Source organism: Protomyctophum bolini, assembly GCF_963924005.1.
Source record: "Protomyctophum bolini genome assembly, chromosome: 2".
In the NCBI taxonomy this organism is placed as follows: Eukaryota; Metazoa; Chordata; class Actinopteri; order Myctophiformes; family Myctophidae; genus Protomyctophum; species Protomyctophum bolini.
In genome coordinates this window covers 28,009,273-28,037,240 of record NC_137863.1, presented here as the reverse complement: position 1 = coordinate 28,037,240, position 27,968 = coordinate 28,009,273, and the positions used below count along the sequence as shown (strand labels likewise).

Genomic DNA, 27,968 nt, shown 5'->3' with positions numbered 1-27,968 from the left:
AAGATAGAAACTGCATGGAACGTCCCTCTGGTGATAGGCTATGCACCCACTTTTCTAGGCGCTCTACCCTACCGTGGCGTGTCTACGTAACGCTACATATTAAATAATTTGCAACCACTAGCTACATTTAATTTTGTATTATCTGTGGTTTATGACATGTCTTCAATCTTTCAACTCCGGGGCTTTATTTTTAATGTTTCTATTTTCTTCTTTTTTAAGTTACATACACAATAACACAGATGCCAATACGTTTTCTGTTTCCAGAAATTACCTTCGTCTCCGGTCACCCTGGGAGGAGGGATGCTGGATATAAAATGGTCTACAGCGCCCCCCGGAGGTGTAATACCGTATTTAACACGAAAATACTATTACATTATTATTCTGTCTGATATTCTATTTCTTTCATTTTTGTTGGTAGTCTTTGTTAGGCCAATGGGACCATACAAAAATAAATGAATGCAGCACTATAAAACAGGCTTGAGATTAAGAATAAGGTCTGAAAATGGGATCAAATGTAATTTCTTCAAATTTAGATAACATTGAAATTGTCACTGTATATTCCACTGTGTCACATTGTTGTGACACAGTGGACTCAGCAGTTCGTGGCAAGGGCAGTTCTGATCAATAATTATGCCCTTGGCTTTCACCAAAAGAGAAACTCTGCAAACCAGTAAACAATCTGTACCAATAGGGAGAGCATGCAGGGCTGACTAATAAGAGAAAATGCTGCATCAGTGTGACTGACTGTCTTAATAAGACCTTTGGAGAATAACAGATAAGCATCCTCCCTGATCCATTATCCCTTATCTGCTTTTCTGAGTGTCTGGCATTTGATTGCTACGACATCCAAGAAGATGCTTTGGCATGGGGGGTCAGATCAACATATGGAATGAATTCTGTACTGGCCATATGGAGCGTGTCTTGAGTTTATAGGGTTTGATGAGGTCAGATTAACATGATATGGAATGTCAGAACAGGAAGGACGGGTGGAAAGGATCAACATATGGAATGTCTGAACAGGTCAGCTCCATATATGGAGATCTAAGGGTTTGAGGTCGGATAGAGTTGCTGGCCGGCTCCACATATGCAGATCTAGGTGATGATCCAGTCTTCTCCATGTATGGTTGATGGACTGACAACCATAGATGGAGATCTAAGGTCTCTATGATGTCACGAGGCATAATACCATATATGGAGACGTGGGTGACTAACAGACGGGAGATGCAGGTTTTCATAGTAAACGCAACCTCCGGTCGCAATAATAATAGGCTAAAATGTATAATACGTATTTGTAAACCTATGTTACAAATGGTGCTTGTAGTCATTGTTCACCAAGCTCTTTTACCCATTTGAATAGGATAATAGGTGTAAATACAGTACATGGCACAAAATGAACAAAATAAATACACACTAATAAATAACAGACATCCAATGTGACCTGTATCATTTCAATTGACAGGGTTCCTATATGTTTGCAGTTCCTTACTGATGTGGAAAAACTGCTAAAATCAGCTTGTGCTGGTAGAGTTACCAAGCAACAAGATATCAAAGTAAATTGACCTTGCGCAGGGTCAGCAATGGGGAAGGTACTGCACTTTCTTTGGGCTGGATCTGCATGTCTATAAAATACAGATGAATGAGAAACATTATAGGAGTGGCTCAAATGAAGCCCAGGTAGGGTGAGTAAGGGTGACTTCATGAAACAAGTAGCCTATCTGATTGCCAAGGCCATCATTGAGGATGATGTGATGTCGGAGGTTCTCACTATTGATGCTTTTTTATTTGGACTTCTGGTCTTCACTGGCATAATGGGAAACATCTTGGTCATCCATGTGGTCAGAGAGCACTAAACAGTTGCAAATGAAAATAGAAAGATCCCAGGACTATTCTTTCAGTGTTTTTGTGATACAGCTAGATTTTAATCAATGTCTGTCCCCTGTGTTCTCTTTAACCTCAGGTGCTTCAGTCAGCCAATGACAGTCCGTCTCGGCGACTCCCTCCCTCTGACACTATTCTGGTACATCTGTCGTTGGTCAACTTGTTGACATCGCTTTTCCGCACAGTGCCCATCTTTATATCGGACCTGGGCTTGGATGTGTCCTTGGCCCCCAGCTGGTGTCGCCTCTTCATGTTGCTGTGGGTATGGTGGCGAGCTGTAGGCTGCTGGGTGACTCTGGCCCCGAGTGCCTTCCACTGTGCCACCCTGAAGCGCCAGCACGTAGCCTTCGGGCCTCTTGCTCAGCAGCGGGAGAGGCGGCGGGTATGGGTGGTCCTATAGGGGTGGTGTGGGGGGCCAATCTGGTGTTCTCTTTGCCAGCTCTGGTGTACACCACTCACGTTCATGGCAATGCCACTGTGGAGCTCATGGTGCTCAGCTGCACCACCAGACCTCTTCTCGGGTGTGTGTGGGAGTTCCCCTCACCTGAACAGGGTGCAGCCTTCACCTCCACCTCGTTGGCATTTAACAAGGTGGCACCGTTGGTGCTAATGGTCTGCACCAACCTGGCAACCCTGCATGCCCTGGCCAAGCACATACGAGCTGTCACCGCCGGTGGAGCGTCTGGAGCGACTTTGTGGTCTGCTGGACACTGCAGGTTGCTGCAGTTACTTACTACAACCACGATGGGGGACACCATTCGGAGGGGCTTCTCACTGTGGCCCATTTCTCCGCATCTGTGTTTGTAGGATTTAGCCCCACGGTGGTGGCCCTGGGACACGGCAAGCTGAGGAGAAGAATCACCAGTATGCTGCTGGGGTGGTCCAAAGTCTTTAAGTGTTGCAAAAAAGACACAGACTTTGAGAGTGAATCTCCAGAGAAGCAAGGCAAAAAGATGAAAGAGAATATTTTCTCATGTCCAAAAAGTCATAAAAGAGTGTAAAAACAAAACAAGTAAGAACAAAATGTGAATGTATAATTTTAATGTCCTTGAGTCTTATTAGAAATTCATTTAGAATGTCATACTAGCAAAACATACTGGGGTGACTATGTGAATCCAAATCCAAAGGTTTTATATTCGATATGTCATTGTTGCAATGTAAATAGTAAACAATAAATGACAGATTTTCTTATTTTTAGATATTGCATTTTTAATACAGAAGCATTTAAAAGGAATGTAAATCGGCACCTCTGGACGTTCAGATGCTTGTCTCAGATCAACATTTTTGCCTTTGCTGGCCTGTTGCAGCCCTTAAAACAAATCTGCTTTGATCAACTTATTTTGTTCTAGTTTTTTGTGATTTATCTGGCAATTCATTTGATAGGTATGCAATGGAGGGAGACTGAAAACACAGAGAGAATCCATGTGCAATGCAGCATTTACATTTAGCTATATTGTATGAACTGAGACTCCTGTGCTAAAAGAACCCACATATGATAAGAAATCCAAGGCACTCAGATTGCTGTCAGTGATTTATTACAGCCCTGAAGACGGTACGCAACCTCCGGTGACCAACTGCTAGAACAATGGGTGACATGGCTATAAAGATAATGTTGGCAAAGCGAGCAATAACAAGAAGGAATTCAGCTGATGAACCACGGTTGTAGTTGAAATAGTTGACAGAGATAATGCTGGTTCCCCAGGATAGAATGAAAAGCATGATGAGGGCAAGAATAACCTGGAGTCATAAAAGAGAAAAAGAGTGGCGTATGATTATTTTCTGATGAATATGTTTTGTTTACTTTGTCCCCAATAAATAACTGATTAAATTATTTAGTAATTTGTTTGCATTTTGTATTTAATCTTGATATAATAAAAATACACACATGTATAACGTGATCTGTATATTCATCTACCTATGTAGTTTATAACTTAGAATCTTTACATAATTTCAGTGTATAGCCTAAAGTTTGAACAACCTGTCCTAGCTTAAAGTCAATGTCGTCAATATCCTTCCCCTCACCTTGGCTGCTCGTCTCTCAGCCGGTACTCGTTTTATGACAGGTGCATCTTGTGCTGAACTTCGCATCCTGCCATGGGAATAGAGTGTATAAAGGGAGCCCAGGTTGGTAATGGCCATCAGGATGATGGGCATTGTTTCATGAATCACCATGGAGGTGGTAGCATAAGCCAGACCACTGTAGCTGGAGGGGAAGTTCCACACACAGCCCAACAGGGGGCGCGTGGTGCTGCTCACCAACATTAGTGTCTATGAGAGAAGTATGGTAATAATTGCAGGGGTGTTCAGGTGTCATGCAAAACCACTTTAAAATGGAACAGGTAAAATATCTAAAAATAATAAAATATCTGAATCTGTGATTTACATTTATTAGAAATGACCCCACTGTGTAGGGGATTGAAACTCCAAACACCATCTTTCTTGTCACAGAAGGAATTTGAACAGACAATCCTCCAATTAGCCTATACTGTACTTATGTTATAGCAGACTCCCACCTCTGTGCTGTTCTGGTTTCCATTCGTAGCGAATATGTGAGCAGGGATGGAGTAGAGGTAGTTGATCACCCAGATGAGGGACAGGCCCAAGAGCAGAGATTTGGGGGGACTTCGAGGCCCATGAAAGCTGGCTGCTGGCGGAGCCACACGTCTTAAGGTCTGGAAGTGGAATGCACTGAGGAAAAGTGTCGACCACACATTGACTGAGCGAAGCCATACCCACACCCCCATGAGGACTTGACACCACTCCTTGGATGAGTACAGCTAAAGAGGAGAGAGGTGGGTGACAGCATCTGTCTATTACACATTCTCTTCACACTTGCCATTACTAAGTTCCCCAGCTCTCTGTCACTACCACATACTTACAGCATTTTGGAAAAGTAAAGCAAGTACCATACACTGCAGTTTAACCACATAAGCCCGATTAAAAATCTACAAAATCTACAAGTTCACAATTTGTGGCAATGCAATATTGAGAGCTTGCTTGAGAACAGCTGTTTTATTTAAATAGCTCCTATTTTTAAATGTGTGCCTGCAATGACCAAAATATGGACTCTATGGTTAAAGTGATTAAATGCACAGCAGTGCTCAAGAGCTAAATGAACACTGATGATTTTTCATTGTGTAGAACAGCGGTACCCAAACTGATTTTGTGACAACCCCATTGTATAAGAAAGCCTTGCAGAGTCATGAGGTCCCATAGGGCAGAAACCTATCTCCTGTTTCTGTATGAGGCAGATTTATTTACAAGTACACCTCCTGGACATGACGCTATGTCGCAGGGACCCCGATTCAACCGGGATCGAACTCCAACCTCCCAGTCTCAGGGCGGACACGCTAATTACAAGGCCACTTAGCTGGTATGCATGGTTGTATAATACCCACTCATTTCCCAATACAGGGGCATCTGTAACCTATCTGGTATGGCTTTTGTTGCTTTGATGTCATCTTGCAAAGTTTCAAATAAGTTCTTTAATTATTTTAATAAACATTTCTTAAGTTTACAGAGTGGTAACATGCCATTTTTGCATGGATATGAATACAGGTCACTGGCACAATACAATCACTCGTCATTATCATTCTATTCTGTCCCCTTAACCTAACTCCATTTTGTTTGTTTCATAGCCAACAAACAGTAGCTTACCTCCAGTCCCAAATCTGTGATGACCAGGAGTGCATTCCTCAGAACAGACACTAGCAGGTTGGACATGGCCATGTTGATTAGAATGATGTCTGAGTTACGTCCCCCACTGGGGTCCTTGAGCACACTCTCGCCAATCACCCCAACCACAGTGGCATTTCCAATAATGCCCAGCAGTACGAGAATGATGTAGAAAGACGTTTGTGCAGGGGACACAGAGACACGGAGTCCCATCCCCACAAGGTCTTCGACTGCATCTCCATGATGAGGTTCATGATCTCCATGATGAGCACTAGCCATTTGAGCAAGAACATGAACAATACACCTTATTTTGCAAAACAATTAAAAATCTAAATCATTGCCATCATATTACTCTCCATCTTCATTTTGTTGTTCCTCACGATTGTCCATACTCCGGCATCATCCTCCGTGATTTCATATTCCCAAAGGTCAATAGTCCTTTATTAGATACCTGCAAATTAAGCCTGTATTTTCTTTATATGGCTTGGATGCTCCTTCCCTCTCTTACGTCTCAGAAGATTGAGAAGACGACGTCAGCACCTGCCCTGAACTGACAGCCAAGCAGCTTTTCCAGCATGTTTTGGTAACACAAGTCCTGTAGATAATATTGAATACACACAGGAAGGGGGAGCATTACAAAGCACCCTCAGTGGTGTAAAGTAACTAAGTACATACATTCAAGTACTGTAAAGTATAATTTTGAGGTACTTTTATTTAAAGTAATCGTTTAAAGGACAACATCACCACTTTTAAACCTATGTTTCTATCAACTATCATATAATTGGTCCTCACTAATGTTCATGATAAAATAGAAAAAAATAATCTATTTGGTCTATGTCTCATGAGGACTGTGGGTAGTGCAGAAACCCCTCTTCCAGTGACATCATCTTTAGGCAGATTTTTATTTTCAAAAGAAGATTATTTTTTGATTATCGCGAGGCTTCCATTATTGCATTGTAATTTTTCAGGAATAGAAAACCTGCAGTTTCTATTAGCTTGGCTACCCCATTGATGACGACACTGGAAGACGGGTTACTGAACTGCCCACAGCCCTCCTAGTAGAAAAAAAAGCTAATTCTTTTAGGACCAATTATATGAAGATAGGTTGAAAAGTTACCTTCGAGTACTCCACAACTCAAGGCGAATATTGTATTGTACAATTAATTTAACAACTTTACTTTGCAGATTTAGAACATTACTAATCATATATTAGCTGATGATTAATTATTATAGGTAAAGCTACCCAAAGAGGACTTTTTCTTGTAGCAAAGTATTTCTACATTGTGGTTTTGCTTTGACTATCAAGTAGACTTCCACTGGCAGGACTTTACTGCAGCACTTGGGGAACTCAAGGTGCATGGTAATAAAACACAAGAGATTAATTAAGTTAGCCTTATTGAAAGAGGCTTTCTTTGCAGTTCTATTCATTAGAGCCATGATGACATCCCCAGGGAAGTGCAATCCTGTTTGCACGTGAGTGCATGTACCTACATGTTTTTGTGTTGGGCGCAGGTTTACAGTAAATACAAACAGAATGTTATGCATGTATGCACATCAGTCAAAGATCACCCAATTCTTACACTAACCTTTCCCTGCTGCTCAATCGGGTAATATAGTCAAATCCTCTGTATACATTTCCCCCTTTGGTTCCATTCGTTTTAAATTGTTGTAGAACCAGTGTACCATACTTCACTTTGTCATCTTTCTGCAAATGTTACTGACATTTTACTCATTTACGTCGCTGCAAACCTCAAGTCAAGGGTTCCCAAGCCTTTTGAGCTCGAGAGCCAAAAGATACATTTATTGTCTCCCCGGGATCCAAAAGTACTGAAAACAAATAATGAATTAACCACTTATGCACCCTATGGTAGGGAAACCAAAATGGGCCTTGCCCTTGACCCTATGGTAGGGAAACCAAAATGGGCCTTGCCCTTGACCCTATGGTAGGGAAACCAAAATGGGCCTTGCCCTTGACCCTATGGTAGGGAAACCAATCAAATTTGAGAAAAGTGGGGGAAAAAAAAAACACAAGTAGGATATAATCTAAATCCATTTTAATACAAAAACAAATTTGCATTTAGTTTGCATGTGTGATCTTGGGGCAGTTTTCCAAAATAAAAAACATAAAAAATGTACAAAAGTAATAAACCATTTTGAAAAAGCCTTTGCTTGGTCCATGATAATTTCTATGGTGATAAATCATCTTCTGCGCGAGTACTCATCTCTCCTTTCTCTTCCCCGATCCCTGTCGCGTTCTTTACGCTCTCTGTCTCTGGCTCGGTTCCTTTCTCGGTCTCTCTCTCTGTCTCTGTGTTTTTTCGAACGGGAAGGAGAAGAGACACTGCGACTGCGCCTGAAAGAGGAAAAAGGAGTGCAAGAGTAGATTTGTGTCAGTCATTGTCCAGCTGGTACCTCCATGCTATTTTTCGAAATGTGTTTTAAAAGTTAAGCTAAAAACAAAAACTCAATCAAAAGCTATTTTTGGCAGCAATTAACACTTATATTACTGGGGATTTCTTTCAGAATAAAGAGAAATAAGGAAGTTTGTCGGGAGGTAAACCAAGGAAGCTTTGAGAAGGAAGAGAAGTGGTCACGTGACTGGGCTGCGCCATGACACTTTCATGGACACTTTCATGGGAGCCAAACTCACACCGGAAGTGCAATGAATACATGGCAGTGAATGGAGCCGGATGGACCAGCTCATAACATTATTTATGAACAATTGAGATCATTGTCATAATCAGTTCAGGAATATAAAAGAAGACATATCACAGGTTGTTTTCTAATCACTTACTTTTTTATGTGCACAGTATATAATTTGATCTGAGGATCTAAACAGCAGAAGGTATCGTTTCTGGCGAGAGTATCGCGATATTTGGCTGCCAGATAGGAAATGGTGGGAAGTCTCGCGATACTTTGTACGTTCAGAAAGGTACTTTGTGCTCTTTAGATACCATACCTCTATAAAATTTAACACAGTGTACACATCGAAAAGCAACACAGCAGACAATAATGTGTTACATGTCTTCTGATATTTTCCAGAAGTGATTACTTTACAAAAGGTCTGTCATTCATAAATAATGTTTGTTCATGAGCTGGTCACTGAGCTCTCATTGACTCCAGTGCATTCTGCCAAACCTCCGGGTAGTTTGACTCCCATGAAAGCGTCCATGAAAGTGTCATGGCGCAGCCCAGTCACGTGACCACCTCTCTTCCTTCTCAAAGCTTCCTTGACGTAAACCAAGGACTGTCTGAAAAGGACGAGACGCGAAGCCAACATGGCGTCGTACGGGCGACGCCATGTTGCTCCATGGTGCTCCATGGAAGGAAAGAAACATGCGCAATGGGCTATATGCAGCCAACACTTCCTCCTTCAGCTTCCTTGGTCTCAACTGCGCAATGTGCGCATGTTTCTTTCCTTCCATGAAGCTCCATGTGAGCAACATGGCGGCACCCTTACGGTCTTCGCGTCCCGTCCTCTCAGACAGTCCTTGACGTAAACCAGGAAGTGAATGGCTGCGTGAAGCAAAACAGGTCCAGGAGAGGCTGAGCAAGGCGTTGCCTCGCAACCATGGTAAGGATATAGCACTGCAACAACACAAGCTCTCTTGTCATGACTGCTTTTTTTGTCTACGTTTGTAAAAATGTGGTTCATATTGTTCTTTGATCACAGCTTAATAGAATCGTTTTTGAATCGCCAAATCACTTGCCATGGAGAACTTTGGTTCTTTATACAATGAAGAATATTATAAGATATCACTTCAATGCAGATTTCCTTTTCAGGAGTCAGATCAAAGCAATGACATTGGCATGTCATTTTTCTTGCCTTGTAATTCCTGGTTTTAATTTGGAGTGAGAAAACATGGCAGGTGAGGAGAAAATATGAGAGTTCAAATTTAAAATTCTTTGGTAGAAGAACCCCAAATTAGCAAAAACTAGTAATATTTTACACATGCACTGATCTCCATTACCTGCGTTTAGGAGGGGTGTTGGAATGACTCTCCCTCCTCTCAGCACTTCGACTCTTCCTGGTCTTTCTGAATGGGTGGTGTGGAGGAAAAAAAAAAAAAAATCAACAATCATCATAATCACAACCATTATGTGCAAAGCATGTTGGGGCTGATGGCTGAAATGTATTTTCATCAAATGCCTCCAACCAATATAGAAAGAAGCAAACATACCCGTCTCCATTACTGAGTTTTCGGCAGACGTTCCTGAGAGCAACTTGAGACAGAGGACACTCCTGAATAGGATGTGATACAGCAGGTGACACTGAAAAGAAAAAAGAAAAAAATTGCTTAAATCCATGCTCTATCAATATGCAGTTCAGGGATAAAGAGGCAGAAAAGGTGCAAACAGATACAGTATGCAGGCAGGCACGCCTTAACGTTTTGGATTACAAGCCAATGTGGGTACTAGATCAAGTGTCAGAGCAAGCCAATGGTTGAATTACACAATCACAGCACTATCACCATGTTCCTGAAAATTGTAGGACTGGGGGTACTGTGTCCTGTTATGGCTTCAGCCCACTTCACAGATATGCTTGATTCATTACGCCAGATTAGCTAGTAACCTCACAGTGTCACCCGACAAACAGCATTTGGCAGGTTGTTAATCACAAGCCCTATACAGTAGAGCTCTGCAAGCACAACAAGCCCCAGAGGGCCTCGCCACAATCCAATGATTTTTATTGATACTTTAGGTTGGGCATGTCTCAGATTGATCCTGAGTAACTCTCGTCAACCATCAAGCAACAGTATTTACCCGTAAATTGAACCTCTCTCATGGCGCTCCTTAAATTGACAATGAAAGGAGGAATTTAGTGAGTCCAAGTTGCGTTAGTTAACGGTATGTTAAGTTAATTACGTTAGCCTCTGAAGATCTGAGCCTGAAGTTCTTTTTTTTTTAAAGATTTGTTTTCCGCCTTCACGAATAGTATCAAGTGAAGAGGGCGAGAGAAGGGGAGAGAGATGCAGCAAAGGTCTTCGTGAATGGGACTCGAAGACGTGACACGCAGATTAAAATGACTATGTAAAGTCTCGAGTCAAGCTCGAGTTAATAAATTGCAGACCCTCGTAGGGTTGGGGCCGACCCCGGCTTGAACCCCATGGACCAGGGCCAGGCTCAGGTTGAAGTTTTGGGCCTGTGCAGGGCTCTGCTTTACAGTTAATACATAGATATATTTTCTTATCAGACACTGCTTCTCTTGACATGAACTGTGCTGCTGCTGCTGCAAAAAAGGCAAAGAACAAAGATGTTTAACTAACAATTCACCTGCTTTAGATGATGGGGAAAAACAGGTTGGCGGCTCTAAAGTTGGGGTTCCAATGGGTCCTAGTTTGGCTTTGGCCTCATCCAGAGTCTGACGACACTGGTCCACATGTCGCAGTAAACTAGAGAAGGAGACTTGCGGGAGGGAATAGAGCCTCAGAATCCTCAGACAGATCTCCTTCAGGTCCTCTTCTAATGCCCCAAATAACTGGAACCAGGGTGGCTGATCTGGGAGGGGAATCTGTTGGAATATATCAATGTCAGTTTACGCATGTAATGACCACCATATAACAGCAGTGTTTGTGTGGAACAATCAATCACCGTGTTCCACGGGGCATCTTCAAACGCAAAGTATCATTGGTTTAAGCAAGTGTGTCACTGTAGTATAGTTAAATAGGCATTTTGGGTCACTGATGTTCAGCTGAGTTAAGCATGTGGAGTTAACAATATCTTGTGGATGATGGATGGACTGGTAACCACAAACCTGTAATAATCTGGTTGACAGGTAGATACAAGCACAGGCCACCGTCTCGCTGCTGAACCTCAAAAACACATCTGTTCTCAAGCTATCATTCATGTAGTTCCTAAGCGACAAAGGCAACAGATAAGAAAACATGAGTAAACGTAAATCTAGCAGTAAATTTGATTCTTATATATTACGTTATTGCAATGAGACTACTACACATAATTAAAGACGTTTTCAGATGATAATTTCATGAGAAACAGAAAACAGACAGACATGCTATAAGAGATATTCAAGTGCCTACCAAGCCATCTGCACCAGCTTTGTGTTCTTTTCACACTCCAGCACCTGAAGGTACATGACTATTATCTGTGACAAAGGACAGAGACCAATAAGGAACCAGTTTAGTAATCTCACAATTCAAATCAATATTGCCAGCATGGAAGCTCATACAAATACTTTTATGACACAAGACGATAAGTGAATACATCTTAAATGAACATGGTCAAATTGTGTGATGCCGGGGTGCATACTTAGTTTAGACTAGTCATTGGTTAGACATGGGTTAAGGTTAGGTTTAGGTGTGCTGCCCCGTGGGAGGTTAGGTTTAGGGTGAGGGTTTGAGATAGGTTGTAGTTGTAGGACTAATGACTGGTCTAACCAATGACTAGTGCAAACCAAAAACTGTCTAAACTGAGTACTGCACCCGTGTTGCCAAGAGACAGAAGACAGGATACTAGATGTTGCTGCTGCTAAAGCTTACCTTGTGGGGATGTTTGACATGCACACAGAAGCCCAGCTCCTTTAGAAGTCTTCTCTCTGCTTTGATGACCTTTGCTTTCATGTTGATGTAGGCAGCATCCAGGGACAAGGAGGGACACAGGACTCTATCGACCAAACAACAAAAGACCATCTGACTTACATGCAACGTATCCTGTTTTTGTTTTTTTTACTTGAAAATCTGTGTGAATGACACCATTGTACGACAAAGCATGAGTTAGGCTTTATACAAACAGGAATGTAGCCGATTCACTGGGGAATAAGAGTGAGGTGGGGGGCAGTTCTTTCAAACAGACCAGTGAGACCACACTTTTTAAAGACACCCTGGTTTGGAGGTAAGCAGAAATAGCGTTTCAAGTTGTTTTGTTACAAAAATGTCAACAGGAGGATGCCTTACTTTCCCCTTTTGTGGTACTTAAGATGGTGAAAGACGTTCAAGACATCCCGCACCCTGCGTGGCTCCTCCTCTATCTTTGAGGCCAGGTGGACGCATGCCATGGCAACCAGCTGGAAATTACAAGTGTACATGAACCCCAGGAAGACAGTACTACTAATTATGCACATACATACTTACTTAAACTTATCAACATTTTCATTAGCCCATTTTCATTTATACGAGTTGTGTGGGAACTAGCAATAATAATAACGTAGCCTACCTCCGCACAGTGTCGAACAAATGACTTGCAATAGTAGAACCTGTGGAAGAGAATCTGCCCAGTGGCCATGGCTACCTGGAGAAATACAATCAAGGATAATAACAGTGTTATTGTCACAGAAAATATCAAATTATTTAGTAAGTAAATGTGAGATATTTATTCACTCAATATTAGAGCTATAACAGGCACCCACAACACCAGAGGGAGTGCAACAAACCATGTACAACCCACATTCGGCACATACAAGGGACTAAATTATTTTCACTCCTATGCCACCAAAATGTGGAACGCCCTACCAACAGTCATTAAGACATGCGAATCCCTTGACTCCTTCAAAACCGCTCTCAAAGGGCACCTACGGACGGATGCAATTCGAAACTGGCCCCCGTAAAATCTGAATCCCCCCCCCATTTTCCCCCTCACTGTATGTTTCTTTTCCCTTTTTGCTTCCTTTATGATGAGTTCCTGTTCTGTTTTTTAACTATATAGAAGTGTCTATTTGTATGTCTCTAAATGTTTTGATGAATTGAACATGGTGGACCCTCTTGTAAACAAGTGTAATGCTTAATTGGGTCGTCCACTCACAGTTAACTAATCTTTGTATTGACTGAGTTTGTGCTTGAAATGTACTGTAATTTTGCAAACTGTTAATACATATTTCAATCAATCATTCTTGAATGAAAGCAGCTATCCTGGCTCTTACATTGCCCTACATATTAACTTTCTCTTACTACGTACTTACAAACATTGATGAAATGATTATAAAAATGTATTTATTCTAAGCAATGTTTTTAAGCTCACTACCAGCTACAGGTCCATGCGTGTGACAGTTCTTTTTTTAACGACTGGCTTCAACAATAGACCAGGGTTCATTCATGCCACTGAGTAGCTCTGGATAAGATACTGATGGTTACGTTAGTGGCCACATCTTCTATTTAATTGCTTGCTTGATAACTTTAGGTGGGTTTTTTTGTAACCACGATGTGTAAATAAGTTGCCAATGCCCGGTCTCTATATCAATGCCTGGCCAATACACGTATCATTCATGATTTAAACCATAAAAGTTATGCTAGCATTAGCTCACGTGGCTAACCAACCTGTGGGAGTCTCAGCAGTATGCCTGCTGCCTGGATCATCTCGCAGCCCCGCAGCCTGAGCTGCTCCTCCTTGTCGGCCGCCAGCCCATGTTCAGCAGAGGGGCTTTTCTGCAGACGTTCAGGAGGTAACTGGCAGCCACCTAAAGTCAGGTGAACTTCGGAATATATCTTATTTCCTATAAGAATCCCCTCTGCATCTCCGGGCGCCATGATAGCTGATAATACTCCACTGTCGTAAAACCTACGTCGTACCAGTCTTTCTTTCTTCTTCTTTTGACTTTTCCGGCAGACAGACTATGATATGGCACATTGCTGCCTCTCACTGGTTGGTCTTGGCTACGACTACTACTGCCCACTAAACTACCAAGTTAATTCATTAATACACCTTCTATTCAGGAAATATTAGACTGTGTCTGCCACATCGACAGCCTTTCACACCCACATGAGCTGGGTTAAAAACCCCACTCTACGTCAGGTCTAGAGACCTGACCAGCTGTAGAGCTGTCAGGTGTTCAAAGATGTGACCTTCTCCCCTACCGAGCCATCAATGCAGCTCCTAAATCAAAGCAGATGACCACCTGACACCTGCTGTGCCCTCACCCTTTCTACTTATTGTACTGCAATCTGCCCATATCAAGGCTTACACCCCCATCTGACAGCGGTCTGCCCTGAGTGATCTGGAGGCCAGGAATCTAGATTCCTGACGGCTGACCCTGGAACCCACGTACCCTTTACAGTTTCACTCTCTTGGAGGCATCTGTGAAAATGTAATTGGCCTTGTTCCCCTGCATCCTCTCCCTTTCCAATTCCTCCATGACTTTGCTATCCTCCTTCTGCTTCCTCTCCCTTTCCAATTCCTCCATGACTTTGCTATCCTCCTTCTGCATCCTCTCCCTTTCCAAATCCTCCATGACTTTGCTATCCTCCTTCTGCATCCTCTCCCTTTCCAATTCCTCCATTACTTTGTTATCCTCCTTCTGAATCCTCAGATGATACAAAATCTATGCAGTGACTGGGCCGTGAGAATAGTGCAAATGCACATAATTGGCAAACCACTAACATTTGAATGATAATATATATAACCGTAATACAAAAATAATGTAAAACATTTTAATGTGACACTCGGGTAGCGCAGTGAACCCACGACCTCCATCACCTGGGATGCTGTGGGTTCGAATCCATTGTCTTTACGAACGTAATTGGCCTGTGTTTGGGGGAGGGAAGCCGGACGGGGACGTCTGCTGGGCGGGCACTATAGAGCTCGGGAGTGTTGGGCGGGTGTACGACAAAGCCTCCATTCAGTCATGTCAAACTCGTTTTGGGGTGACGCGTGAGGCCGTGAGGGCCACATTGCAGTCTACAGTCCTCCCGGTGGGGGCTCCTCACTGGCAGGTGAGTGCATAATGACTAAATGAGGGAGAGAAAAGGGGTGAAAAGCAATGAATACATTTGTATTTTAGTTTTCTGTAAAACCTTGAAAAATAAATGTTCAATGTGAAAACTGATAAATAAGAACTTAAAAGTATACTAGTTCCATTGATCCAAGCCGGAACACATACAGTAATTTACAGTGTATCATACTGTTGCACGTTTCTCGGTTTAGGGCCAAATTATTTATCTGACTTGATTTGACCATTATGAATATGAACCCTATGAACCCATTATGAAGTCTTTGAATTACCAGTGTACTTGCGTTGCCTGCTTGGTATTTGTGCATAGCTGCTTTTTGTAAATACAACTGATATCCACTAGATGGCCCCTTAAGCAAGCAAAATAATGGACTAAATTGACTAAATGTGCTTTAATATATAAATAAATCCACTTATTCTTGAATATTTTTATGCTATTATTACTGTAATTTTATGGCCATGTTTTAACATAATCGACCAGTTCCCTTACCGGAGAAGGCTAATATTATAGGAATAATTATAATGTCCATCTTCGTAGCATCATACTTTGGAACACTATGATAATTTCACAAAGTAAATAAAATAAAATAACAATACATGAGTTTAATTGACCGGATAATGTATGTTTTAATAATAATGGGCAAACTTAAACTTTTTCTGAACCTTTTAGGTATTCAAGTGTAGAGAGAGAGGAAAGACAGAGCCAGTCAGGCATTAGAACCCACGTGGTATTCGCCCCAACCATTCCACTAACTATTAACTATTAATAACTATATTAAATTCTGCTACATAACACAAAATGGAATCCCTGCATTCCTATTATTCATGTCTCAAAGTAACATATAAATATACTTGTTCATAAAAGTATGCTCTTTAAATTAAAAAATATATATTTTACATACATACATACATACATACATTTGCTGTCAGCCATACCGAGAACTGGCATACAACAGGGGATAAAAACTGATCCCCACCCACTGGTGTCAAATAGATTATAAAAACTATAAACACAGTTCAACACATAACACTATAAATCAACAGTTCAAATCACTATTAAACACAACATTATTTAACCAAAACCAATTCGACATCACGGTTGTGGAAGCTTCCACTAATGTTGTTTGTATGAAAGAACCTCCAATAGCATGTTTTTATTACAAATGTATTTTTAAGTTGGGCCTCGAGCATGATAATACCATGGTGTTAAGTGCTTTTTCCACATAAAAGTACACAAATTCCCTCATCAAGAAGGCAGAATAAAGTTAAATACAAAATAAAGTAATAACAACTATTAAAACATTCAATAGTTCACAATAAAGATAAATAATCGTTAGATACTGTAGGCATGGACTTTGCTTTGATCTGAAGAATCCAGGGAACATCATCTTCATCCTTTGAGAGCTACAATACCAGTGTTCATGAATAATGAGCCGGTTGTGCTGCTAGCCCAGTGTGGCATTATATAACACTCAATTTCACCTATTATCTTCACATCAGCTGCTTGATTGCCACAGTTTTTACTGGCCCTAGTTCACTGTATCTATTAAAAAGAAGAGAAAGACAGAGGGAGAAGGCAATTATTTTCTGGTACAGTAGCATTGACACAATATGTATTGTATATAAATAATTATGTAGGTCTAGACATTTATGCACATAGGAATTAATTTGAATATCTATATCTTGAACAACCTGTCTGCTTCTCTGTCATGCAGCATATTCCATCTCCTCGGCCAGACCTGTAGACAGGGGACACACACACTCGGCTTCTGGTTGCATGGTGCGTGAGCCGCTGAGTCCCGGGCGGCAAGTATACAGAAGAGAGCAAAGGCTTTGACGGTGTTTGTGTGTTTTCAGCCTGCCAGCTGAGCCAATAGCCTCTCAGGTCTGCCTTATGGCCTCGCCATTCTATCTGCACGGCCTCTTGCCCAATAGGGGTCAGCTGAAGGTCAGCCAGTGCTGGGAGCGCTGCTATAGGGAAGCAAACCCAAGAAGAAATCTGGTGATGAAGAAACTTTAAGATTATACAATAAAAGTCCTTGTCAATGTACCATGAAATAGCCTACTGTATAGCATGGGTCTTTCCAGCTCTTTAAAACTAATTCAGCGCCAATGGCTTGTTTGGACGTGTTTTTTTTCAATGGCACTCAGTGCCACTGTGCCATGGAAGTCTTTTGATGTCTTTTTGTTTTTGAGGGGAGCTAGTCTTTATTTGTGACTATTATGGACTATTTTTGTGATGGTGTTTACAGTACACTACTGGTGAAGAGTGCAGATACGCAATGTTGTTTAGTAAAAAATGATTATTATTACAAAACATAGGTACATTAACCACATCAGTCGTATACGTCAGCTATTTGAAAATAGACAATTTACAAGCACAAAACGTGTTGCGGTACACCACGTTGTGAACTTGTAAATCTGACATTTTCTAAAGATTTCCGTACATTTTTTAAACTTGTGAAATGGGACATTCTGTGTAAAGACTACTTTTACTTTTGGTACTTTAAGTATATATGCTGATTCCAGTACTTTTGAATTTGACTTGTAACAGAGTATTTCTACATTGCCTTATTGATACTTTTACCAAAGAAAAACGAAATGTGTTACTTTTTCCTACCAGTGAACCATACCTTCCTGAGTGCACGCTTTGACAGACATGGACTTCTCTTTGCCTGTTGCATGCAGAGCACTGACTGTAACAAGGTAGGTAGTGGCTGGCTCCAGACCAGTGAGCAGAGTAGAGTTCTGATGACTGTGCAGTGTCACGGTTTGAACACGTCCACTCGGGATGATGCCATACTCCACCCTGTACCTCTGTACAGACGGTTGCAGAGGAGCCCAGCTCACACGGACCTGGTGAGGGCCCGAGTCTGACACCGAAACCACTGCCGGACTCGTTACCTCTGAAACGAGAGGAGGTACGGTAGGTACATTTCCGTAAGATGTATATAAAAAAGGGAATTTATTTGGATTTATTTGTTACATAAACATGCACACACGCACACACACACACACACACACACACACACACACACACACACACACACACACACACACACACACACACCTTTGCGCATGTTAAGAATTATTTTTAAGAAAAAAGGTGATTAAGAAAAAAGGTGAATAGGCATCAAACATCCTTCAGATTATGACAAATCTAGCAACTACCTCAGCTGGAACATAACCAGGCGCAGCCTCTGGTGAGAGCTCAGTATTTTGAATCAGTTTTGGGTCAGTGGGTCTGCAGGCACATTTCTCAAGCCTTACTGTATTTTTCCACCTAGTTAAACTGTCACGGTCTGCACACAAAGCCCACCTCTTGGTTCCAATAATTATGTGTCCTCATTCTATAACTCACCTGGCAATGTTGTAAAGGTAACAGAGAGCGTGTTTAGAAACTGCTGGTTGGATTCTGGGGTGAGGGAAGCAGTGTAGGTGGTATCAGGCTGCAAGTTGGTCAGCTCTTCCCGGCTGGAGTCTCCCGGCAGGGTGTGTTTGTGTTGCTGGCCAGTACACCTGTCAGTGATGGACAGTAATAAAGTACATTTACTTGAGTACACAAAGATACTGTACTTTTGACTCTAATATATTTCTAGAATGAAAAAAGTACATTATGAATTAACTCACAACTCACGTCACAACGAGCCACAATGTGACGCATTGTGACCTTGTAGATGTGCTACTTTCACTATTACTGATATTTTTTGTAATTTGTGCACTTTTGTAAAAGTATTTTTTTAAAGCGATTACTCCAGTACTTTAACTCAAGTACAAAGAGAAACTTTTACATGTAGTTGAGTAATATTGGACCAGGAGTATCTATACTTTGTCTCAAGTACTGGTACTTTGTCCACCACTGCACCTGGTTCGTCCACCAGAATGGTGTTCTCTTTCTGTTTTCCGTACACAATTATAGCGGAGTTGATAGTAACCAGTGTCTGCACTCAAGACAGAGCGCCACTGCAGCACAGCACTATGGGAGGACACATGCACCACACGCAGACGCTCAGCACGGATAATTTCTGAAGTGGAGACAATGGGAGAGAACACATAGGAAGAATTGAACATACATCGTAGTTGTTTTTGTTTCATATTTTCTTGGCAATGTATTGATTGATTGAATACTTTATTAACAGTTTGCAGACAAAAAGAACAGGAAAGTACAGTTCAATAGTTGAATTGCAGCCACCCACTTTGAGAGCAGTTTTGAAGGAGTAGTGTGGTACGAGACGTCAATAAAATAGCTCCCGTAGGAATTTTGTGACAATTTCATTTTGCATATCTTAGAGTCCAAACTATGAGAAAATGATGGGGTTAAAATGTTCCAGACCCACACCCCGTTTCTGGGTGGGTCATCTATTTGGGACCTCCCAGAACAGTTGGCTATGCCAGCCAGTTAATGTCCGATTTTCATAATATTAATAATAATAATTGTTTTGTATGTTTTAAAACATTCTGAGTTGATTTCTTAAACTTTTTAAGTGTCCAGAAGAATCTTTATTGACTTTGGTAGGGGTCCCCCCGGACTGAGCCCTGTGCCTATAAGGTCTGCTCCTGTTCCAGATTAACCACCTCTATATTGTGTCCAAGATGAACTCACCTCAGGAGCCTGTCAGTCACATACATTGTTCAAATTAATTGAGAAACCTGTGAACATTCCCATTTCAGAAGATCACACTTCTTGAGAAAGCTAGAGGGAACTAGCAGGGTTCAGGAGATGACTTATGAAAGTCAATTTGGCATCACACTGTGATGATGTGGAGCAGACTCCATGTTTCATCTGCAGGTGCAGGAAGAAAGACTAAATTAGCAGGCAATCAAATCCGGACTTGGTCTTTACTTGGACTCGCTTTAGGTGGACTCGACTACAACACTATAACTGTGTAACAGAAAATGTTATTAATAATACTGAGAAGTGAAAATACTAATAAACCATCAAAGTACAATACATAAGAACATATACACAACCTTTCTAATATTATTCAAAAATAGTTCGAAAATCATAGAAAAGAGAAGGGCCAAAACTGGTCCCGGACCCCCTGTGGAAGACCCCTGGCATTAGCTACTACATGTTTTTGTTATCAGAGCCCATAGCTACAAAAAAAAGTTATGCTTCAATATTGTTCTGCAACAGGAGCAGAGCGGGGAATGTAATGAGGGGTAAGGAAGACAAAAGTCAGAAAGGATTATTCTGGCTACTTTAAAAGTGTAAGAAATCAACTTAGAATATTTTAAAACCTACAAAACAACCCTAATATTATGAAAATCGGACATTATTTGCCTGGCGTACTATATTATGAGAGGTCCCAAAATAGATAATCCCTCAGAAAAGGGGTGGGGGTCGGGAAAATCTGAACCCCATCATTTCTGACAGTTTTGGTCCAACAAAAATCAATTTTGGCAAAAGAATCATACGGAAGTACACCTCGTACCACACTAGAGAGTAGGGATTCACAATCCTTTAAGACTGTTGGTAGGCTAAATTAATTTAACCCCTTGTTTGAGCCAAATCTCAAAATCTGGGTTGAACGTGATAGGTGGAGCTCCCTCTGCATTGTGATAGTGGACAGCGTTGACATTTAGTAAGTAGTTTGACAGGTATACTGTACACAACACATGGGTGTCTTTGTGGTGTAGACCAGGGCCATTGCAAGTTGCTGTACTAAGTCGTCTACCCTAAGCCATCCCAACCTATCAAACTGTATCCATTGAACTGGAAGACAGGAGAACACAGAGGCACAATGAGATATGAGAACAGAGGTAATGGAACAAAATGTCACTCTGACAGCACAATCTGTAATTGAATATCACAAGTTCTGTCTAAATTGCTTCCACTTTAGCACCTCTGCCAGTTACCAGACTACAACCACCTCTGGTGTAGTGGGTTTCTCTATCGAACTAATGATGTGCTAGCTCAGACATATAGTGGATCACATGACGTATGTGGGTATACTTTCACAGTGTTTTTTTTGTTGCAAACTGTTAATAAAGTATTCAATCAATCAATCAATCAATCAATCAGGGAGTAATATGTAACAGAGCCTGAATGCCTGGATCAAATAATATATTGACTTTAATAGCTATTACGTGAGTTAGCCAAATGCAAACTAAATAATGAAATAATAATTCTTGATTCTTGAATGATTCTTAGCAGGATCTCCAGGATCTCCAACTATAAATATCATCAGTGAAAGTGGGAATGTTAACACGTATATTTGCTTCATGTATATCTAATATAAACTCAGATATAGTGTACACATACACTCATGTTATAAATTGTTATTCCATTCAATAATACTAATGAATATTAAAATAAGTTATTAAAAGATTTTGCAAGTTAAAAGAACAACTTGTGCAACGCTGCAAACAAGGCTGTACTAATCCCCAGATGGACATTGTTGTGTTGTACGTGATTTTGGTTTTAATTGTACTACTTTTATTTTGTATTTTATTGCATCTTTATTTCTTTATAGTGATTGTAAAGTTAATTAATGTTTTTGTTAAAATGTTTCTCTGTGTCGGACACCAAGAAGATTAGCTTTGGCCATGGAAAAAGCTAATAGGGATCCTATAACAAACAATAAAACAATAAGCGTGTGCATGTGAAATGCACACACCAATGATGGCCTCCCTCAGGTCCTCTGTGATGAGACTGATGTCATCGATATCTACAAAGTGCAGGTGTGAGTCGACCGGTGGCGTCACTGAGCGTTGCAGAACCTTGTAGTTCCCATGTCCTGTTGACACAGCCAGTACAGCTGCTCCGTCTGTCTTTAGCTCTGACATCAGTCCGTCTACATCGCCAGGCTCTACCCCATCGGTCAACCACACCAGGACCTTTGGAAGTGCCGGTTCCTGTTCTGACTGTGCTCTTGCGAGGTGCTGCTGAGCGAGTCTGAGGGCAGCCTCGGTGTTGGTGTCTCCCAGGAGTTGTTTGGTGCCGAGCAGCGCTTTCTTTAGGTCTCCTTGGGTCTTGTGGACACCTAGGCCAAACTCTAAGCGAGGATTGGTGCTCACCTGCAGCAACGCCACTCTCACATGACCCTGGCCCAGTGAAAAGGGGCTGAGGAGGTCAGTTACGAACCGCAACAGGCGTGAGAACTCATAAGACGAGACACTTCCCGAGGAGTCCAGCAGAAGGAGAATATCTCCTTCACAGCAGTTGAGCACTAGCAGAACAGAGGGAATATACAACAGGTTCATATTAAAAGTAAAACATAATAGTGGATTTGTTATTATGGCATTCTTGTAGGTCCTATGTCATTCTTTCCTTTATTAACACCCGTAGCCTTGGACTATTTTCTCTGGCAAGTTACTCCCCGGCACCATAGTGAATCCCCTGAGGGAGATAATATTGACTCTATCCTTTCAGATGCTGGATTAAAGATTTTGTTGAGGGGCACTAGCCCCTCCTACATGCAGTATATACAGCTTTTGTCCCCACACGTCTCAATATTTGCCATTGAAAATTAAAGGAGAAATTAGGTCAAATATCTGCCAAATATGAGACAATGAAAGGAGAAATTAGGTCAAATGTCCGCCAAATATGACGTAAATTTGAAATGACAAGAACACCCCTCCCCTCACTTCATACGGGTGAGATTTCTTTTTTAAAATAACCACTTAATGATGAACACAGATTTTCTATCATATTATGATCATCTTTGTTCTGTCTAAGAAGACACAACAAAACGATGGTCTGAGGTTTAACATGCTGGAAAAGGGACAGAGTCAAGAGGGTTCCTATGAATGTCAGAAACTCTGTTATTGTCTTTGATGATGTCTGGTACAGGTGATGCCATAAAATATGGCATGAGAGAAAGTGAAATAGAGAGAGACAATAGTTAAAAAACAGACAGCATGGGTTTCTCTCCACCTGAATGAGCACTGATTACAATAGGCCTCATTCTGAGAAGCAATTGCACTCCATTTCATTACGGAAAGAAAATCACACTATAGCCACCTAATTTGCTGTAAATACACACACACGCAAGCAAGCACGCGTACACAGACAGACAGACAGACAGACAGACAGACAGACAGACAGACAGACAGACAGACAGACAGACAGACAGACAGACAGACAGACAGACAGACAGACAGACAGACAGACAGACAGACAGACAGACAGACAGACAGACAGACAGACAGACAGACAGACAGACAGACAGACAGACAGACAGACAGACAGACAGACAGACAGACAGACAGACAGACAGACAGACAGACAGACAGACAGACAGACAGACAGACAGACAGACAGACAGACAGACAGACAGACAGACAGACAGACAGACAGACAGACAGACAGACAGACAGACAGACAGACAGACAGACAGACAGACAGACAGACAGACAGACAGACAGACAGACAGACAGACAGACAGACAGACAGACAGACAGACAGACAGACAGACAGACAGACAGACAGACAGACAGACAGACAGACAGACAGACAGACAGACAGACAGACAGACAGACAGACAGACAGACAGACAGACAGACAGACAGACAGACAGACAGACAGACAGACAGACAGACAGACAGACAGACAGACAGACAGACAGACAGACAGACAGACAGACAGACAGACAGACAGACAGACAGACAGACAGACAAACAAACAAACAAACAAACAAACAAACACACACACACACACACACACACACACACACAGAGAAAGAGAGAGACACACAGAGATCAAATCACAGTAACAGCCATGATCTATCTTCATTCAAGTGACTTCCTCATAATATCCTCCTGGAAACCATAAAATGTGTTAGCATACTCGGTAGCGCGTAATTGCAAGCGTCTGTTGTTATGACATTTTCCACTGGCACAGCATAGGCCTATAGTTTATGAAACGGTACCATAAACACAGGTTTAACCACGTCTTTGCCCACAGCCTGTTTTGAGGTCTTACAATAACCATGTCAACACCAAGCATTACAGTGGTGGTGTGCAAATGGCTGGAGTTGCACCGACATGTTTTGCTTTGCTATTGCGTAAATACCTGTTCAATATCAGATTGGAAGACAATGCCACGCACGTTGGGAATGCTTTCACATAATGTTATAGGCAGGCCTCGGGCGGGGTCCACACTACTCTGAGGAAGTACCTCAAGAGGAAGAAGTGTTATTTACATGCATGCACCACAACTGCAATGCCATTTTCAAGGCCCCCCTCGGCATATGTGCTAATGGATAGCATGAAGAAAACAAGAGTGACTCAGTCACAACTGCCAGGTGCAACAATCTCTCATTTATGAACATCTAGTTTTAACCAAACAACCTTTCGCCCATGCAGGGCTTTCTTAAGTTCTCAAGGTCCAGCACCGTGTCTGAAGAAACTGCGGACATGTATATCCTGATAATTTGTTTTTTTAATGGATAGCAGGCACACACACACACACACACACACACACACACACACACACACACACACACACACACACACACACACACACACACACACACACACACACACACACACACACACACACACACACACACACACACACACACACACAATATTTTTTAATTTAGTCCCTAGCTAGATCATGCATGCATATTGCGTCACTTGAACTTCTCCCTTATGTGTACTGTATATCGTTCACACAGCTTCCCTTCCACCATCTGCAGATCCTCTGCAGAACACACCCAATACTTTCCTGCAATGATAATGGCCCGTAGTCATTAAACGTTTATAGGGAGCCAGAAAATAAACAAGCACTACTATAAAGTAGAAAGAAGACAGGAAACGAGAGAAGGGAGAGCTATCAGAGTTAGAGGCATCATCAGCCAGCTGCCTAAAAGCACAGATAACAGCTTACAGAGATTAGAGAGTATTAGAGTATAGGACGAGAGAGAGGGAGAGACAGAGGGACAGAGAGAGAGAGTAAGAGTGAGAGACACACATGCATGCACGCACGTGCACACACACACACACACACACACACACACACACACACACACACACACACACACACACACACACACACACACACACACACAGAAACAGCAAAAGCTGAACCATTGAAATGAATAGCTATGGTGAGCAAGCAAGCTTGTGGGTATATGAGTAGGCTATATAAGATGAAGTGGAGAGATTGCTGTCGTTGATGGAGAAGAGGAGTGCAACTCTGTCCAATTTTTGCATTCCACTGGAGAAAGGCGCATGTGACTGAGTGCTTGTGTGTGAGAGATGGAGAAAGACAGGGGGAGAAAGACAGGGGGAGAGAGAGAAAGAGAGAGAGAGAGAGAGAGAGAGAGAGAGAGAGAGAGAGAGTTGGGCAGTAATCTGACTGGTACTTGATTAGTTTCAAGTTGTGCCAAAAGTCTAAGCCACAGTTGGGATCTTGGGATATGAATGCATAAATATGCTCATTTTTCTATGTGTGAGCACAGAGTACCTTAAACACATGCGTGTGTTTCAAGGGAATAATAAGGTAGGCTACTAAAACTGTGTTGTTTTTGTGATGGATGGTGCAATTAAAAATGATACAGAATAATTCTGTGGGTACATTTCCAGGGAGAGGCGACAAGAGAATGAAGGAACATTCCACAGATTCCATATAAGCCTCAGGTTTATGTGACTTAAATTTCCAGCAAACCCATCTAGGCGAGGTCAAATGTTTACTTTTAATTACTTGAGGCAATCCATCCATTTTGTATTATGTTTGGCATTTAATTGTATACCCCTATCATAGAATAATGATCTATGCCAACAGTATACTTTCATAACTATGATTATATAGACTTATAGCCATAGGTGGATGTAATTGTTGTGGCCATTAATTAAGAACAATAATTAAACACACACACACACAGAGAGAGAGAGAGAGAGAGAGAGAGAGAGAGAGAGAGAGAGAGAGAGACGAGCACTACCATCATATGACAAAGTATAGTCTAAATGAATTTTAAACATTGAAAAAGTCATGCTGTATATTAGTAGCCTCACTCACCTGTATCAGGGACATCCATTAACATGTTGCTCGGCAGCGGCATGGCCACAAGGATGAAAGAGGTGAGTAAATACTGCATTGTTGTAAGACAGCATTAAAACGTTATGGATGCTATATTAAATTACACAAACAAAATAAGTGAAACTTCCAGCTGTTTCTTCGTTTGCCAGTGTAGTGTCCATCGCACACTCCGACAGATCTACCGTTGTCTAATATTCGGAAGAATGACAGAGTACCATGATAATGTAAGTGTTCCCGTCAGAAATATTTAATAAAAAGCAGGCTATTATTCAAACCTTGTGTTAATTGCTTGTTAACGCCTGCATCATGCGCAGTAGCTAGAGATGCATATTTCCCTTCAGAAGATCAAATGCAAGGTGGTTTGTTAATTCTCTCCCCTTTCCTCTCTCACACACTATAGGCTGGTGTTTCACTACTACAGTACAATTTCTATAGTCAAACCTCCTCCTCCTCCTCCTACCACTCACTCCTCCTTCTGCCTCAAACACTGTTCTGTTGTTTTTGTCTGGACTTTGGGCTGCTTTGGGCCGTTGGACATGGGCTATAACATTACAACAAGGAGGAACACATGGAGCTGCATGAGATGATGTTCTGGTGAATATTGTGTATATATAGACCACTTGTTCCCTCTTCTGCAGTTCAGCAGCAGTCAAACAGATCCCAGTCCCACTGGAGAGAGAGAGAGAGACAGGAACGGGCAGGTACAGACAAAACAGCAGCACAAAGTGTTGCCAGACTTTGCGAGAGAAACAACCAGGTCTATGAAAACAAGTCCAAAAGAAGGACACATTAAACCTATATGTATCGGGTATTTGAAAGTAGCAGATCTACAAGCTCACAGATCAGTGAGATCACAGATGCTATTTTCAAAAAAATCTTGAAAAAGTGTCTCAGGACTCGAGGTAGAGCGGCTGGCATGTCTTGGAATCTAAGGTTCCAGGTTCGATTCCCGGGTCCTACTGCCTACGTGTCGAAGTGTCCTTGAGCAAGACACTGAACCCCTGGTCCTGATGAGCAGGTTGGTGCCTTGCATGGTTTCTTCCGCCATTGGTGTGTGGAATCTGTGGATGTGTGTGTGAATGGGTGAATGTGAAGTATACATTGTAAAGCGCTTTGGAGAAAAGCGCTATATAAATGCATTCCATTTACCATTTACCAGTACAATGTTTGATAACCTTTAAACGACATTAGGAAGTAAGCCCAAATAAGTGACTACATTTTTGAAACAAGACCCAAAAAAAGCAACCCGCAACTACCAATATTTACAAGCAAATTTACAGGATAAACCCCAAATCACTTATAATAACAGAAATGGCAACACTGGCAGCCTAGCAAACCATACATTCAGTCTCTGGTTTACAATAAACATCACAGCATCTCTTATCAGAGAGGGAAAGATGTATGAGGTCTGTTCAAACACCTAGTACTGAGGTCTGTTCAAACAGTACTGAGGTCTGTTCAAACACCTAGTATATCTCTTATCAGAGAGGGAAACGTGTATGAGGTCTGTTCAAACACCTAGTACAGAAGAGAGGGAAACGTGTACGAGGTCTGTTCAAACACCTTGTACTGAGGTCTGTTCAAACACCTAGTACAGAAGCATCTCTTATCAGAGAGGGAAACGTGTATGAGGTCTGTTCAAACACCTAGTACAGAAGTACGTGTATGAGGACTGTTCAAACACCTAGTACAGAAGAGAGGGAAACGTGTATGAGGTCTGTTCAAACACCTAGTAGAGAAGAGAGGGAAACG

At 41.7% G+C, this 27,968-nt stretch overlaps 4 protein-coding genes across 7 annotated transcripts; 1 reads left to right on the top strand and 3 right to left on the bottom strand.

The window, feature by feature from the left end:
• Positions 1-1,748: 1,748 nt before the first annotated feature.
• On the top strand, positions 1,749-2,879 carry ora4 (olfactory receptor class A related 4; the record flags this gene model as incomplete). Its single annotated transcript, XM_080790136.1, is given in 4 exon segments — positions 1,749-1,835; positions 1,958-2,275; positions 2,278-2,554; positions 2,557-2,879. Coding segments are annotated over 4 exon segments (1,005 nt in total).
• A 523-nt stretch (positions 2,880-3,402) lies between these two features.
• ora3.1 (olfactory receptor class A related 3, tandem duplicate 1) lies at positions 3,403-6,323 on the bottom strand (the record flags this gene model as incomplete). Its single annotated transcript, XM_080790125.1, has 4 exons — positions 5,536-6,323; positions 4,392-4,655; positions 3,901-4,146; positions 3,403-3,615 (listed from the first exon to the last, which is right to left on the bottom strand). Exons 1-4 carry the CDS (start codon positions 5,830-5,832, stop codon positions 3,403-3,405), a joined length of 1,020 nt encoding a protein of 339 aa, XP_080646251.1. The 5' UTR covers positions 5,833-6,323.
• A 1,267-nt stretch (positions 6,324-7,590) lies between these two features.
• Positions 7,591-14,049, bottom strand: LOC308322945 (cyclin-L1-like). Of its 2 annotated transcripts, none has more exons than XM_080774446.1 (10): positions 13,821-14,049; positions 12,724-12,798; positions 12,465-12,574; positions 12,051-12,174; positions 11,592-11,656; positions 11,309-11,408; positions 10,828-11,065; positions 9,735-9,825; positions 9,525-9,590; positions 7,591-7,906 (listed from the first exon to the last, which is right to left on the bottom strand). In XM_080774446.1, exons 1-10 carry the CDS (start codon positions 14,028-14,030, stop codon positions 7,753-7,755), a joined length of 1,233 nt encoding a protein of 410 aa, XP_080630572.1. In that variant the 5' UTR covers positions 14,031-14,049; the 3' UTR covers positions 7,591-7,752. The 2 variants fall into 2 exon arrangements, 1 of the variants encoding a protein (XP_080630572.1); XR_013964770.1 differs by having other exon boundaries at positions 7,832-7,906; positions 10,821-11,065.
• A 1,946-nt stretch (positions 14,050-15,995) lies between these two features.
• On the bottom strand, positions 15,996-26,654 carry LOC308331676 (von Willebrand factor A domain-containing protein 1-like). Of its 3 annotated transcripts, none has more exons than XM_080787167.1 (7): positions 26,196-26,654; positions 21,850-22,401; positions 19,095-19,254; positions 18,591-18,748; positions 17,863-18,135; positions 16,922-17,200; positions 15,996-16,766 (listed from the first exon to the last, which is right to left on the bottom strand). In XM_080787167.1, exons 1-7 carry the CDS (start codon positions 26,272-26,274, stop codon positions 16,759-16,761), a joined length of 1,509 nt encoding a protein of 502 aa, XP_080643293.1. In that variant the 5' UTR covers positions 26,275-26,654; the 3' UTR covers positions 15,996-16,758. The 3 variants fall into 3 exon arrangements, with proteins under 3 accessions (XP_080643293.1, XP_080643292.1, XP_080643291.1); XM_080787166.1 differs by having other exon boundaries at positions 15,996-16,772; positions 16,922-17,197; XM_080787165.1 differs by having other exon boundaries at positions 15,996-16,772; positions 26,196-26,651.
• Between the last annotated feature and the right edge of the window lie 1,314 nt (positions 26,655-27,968).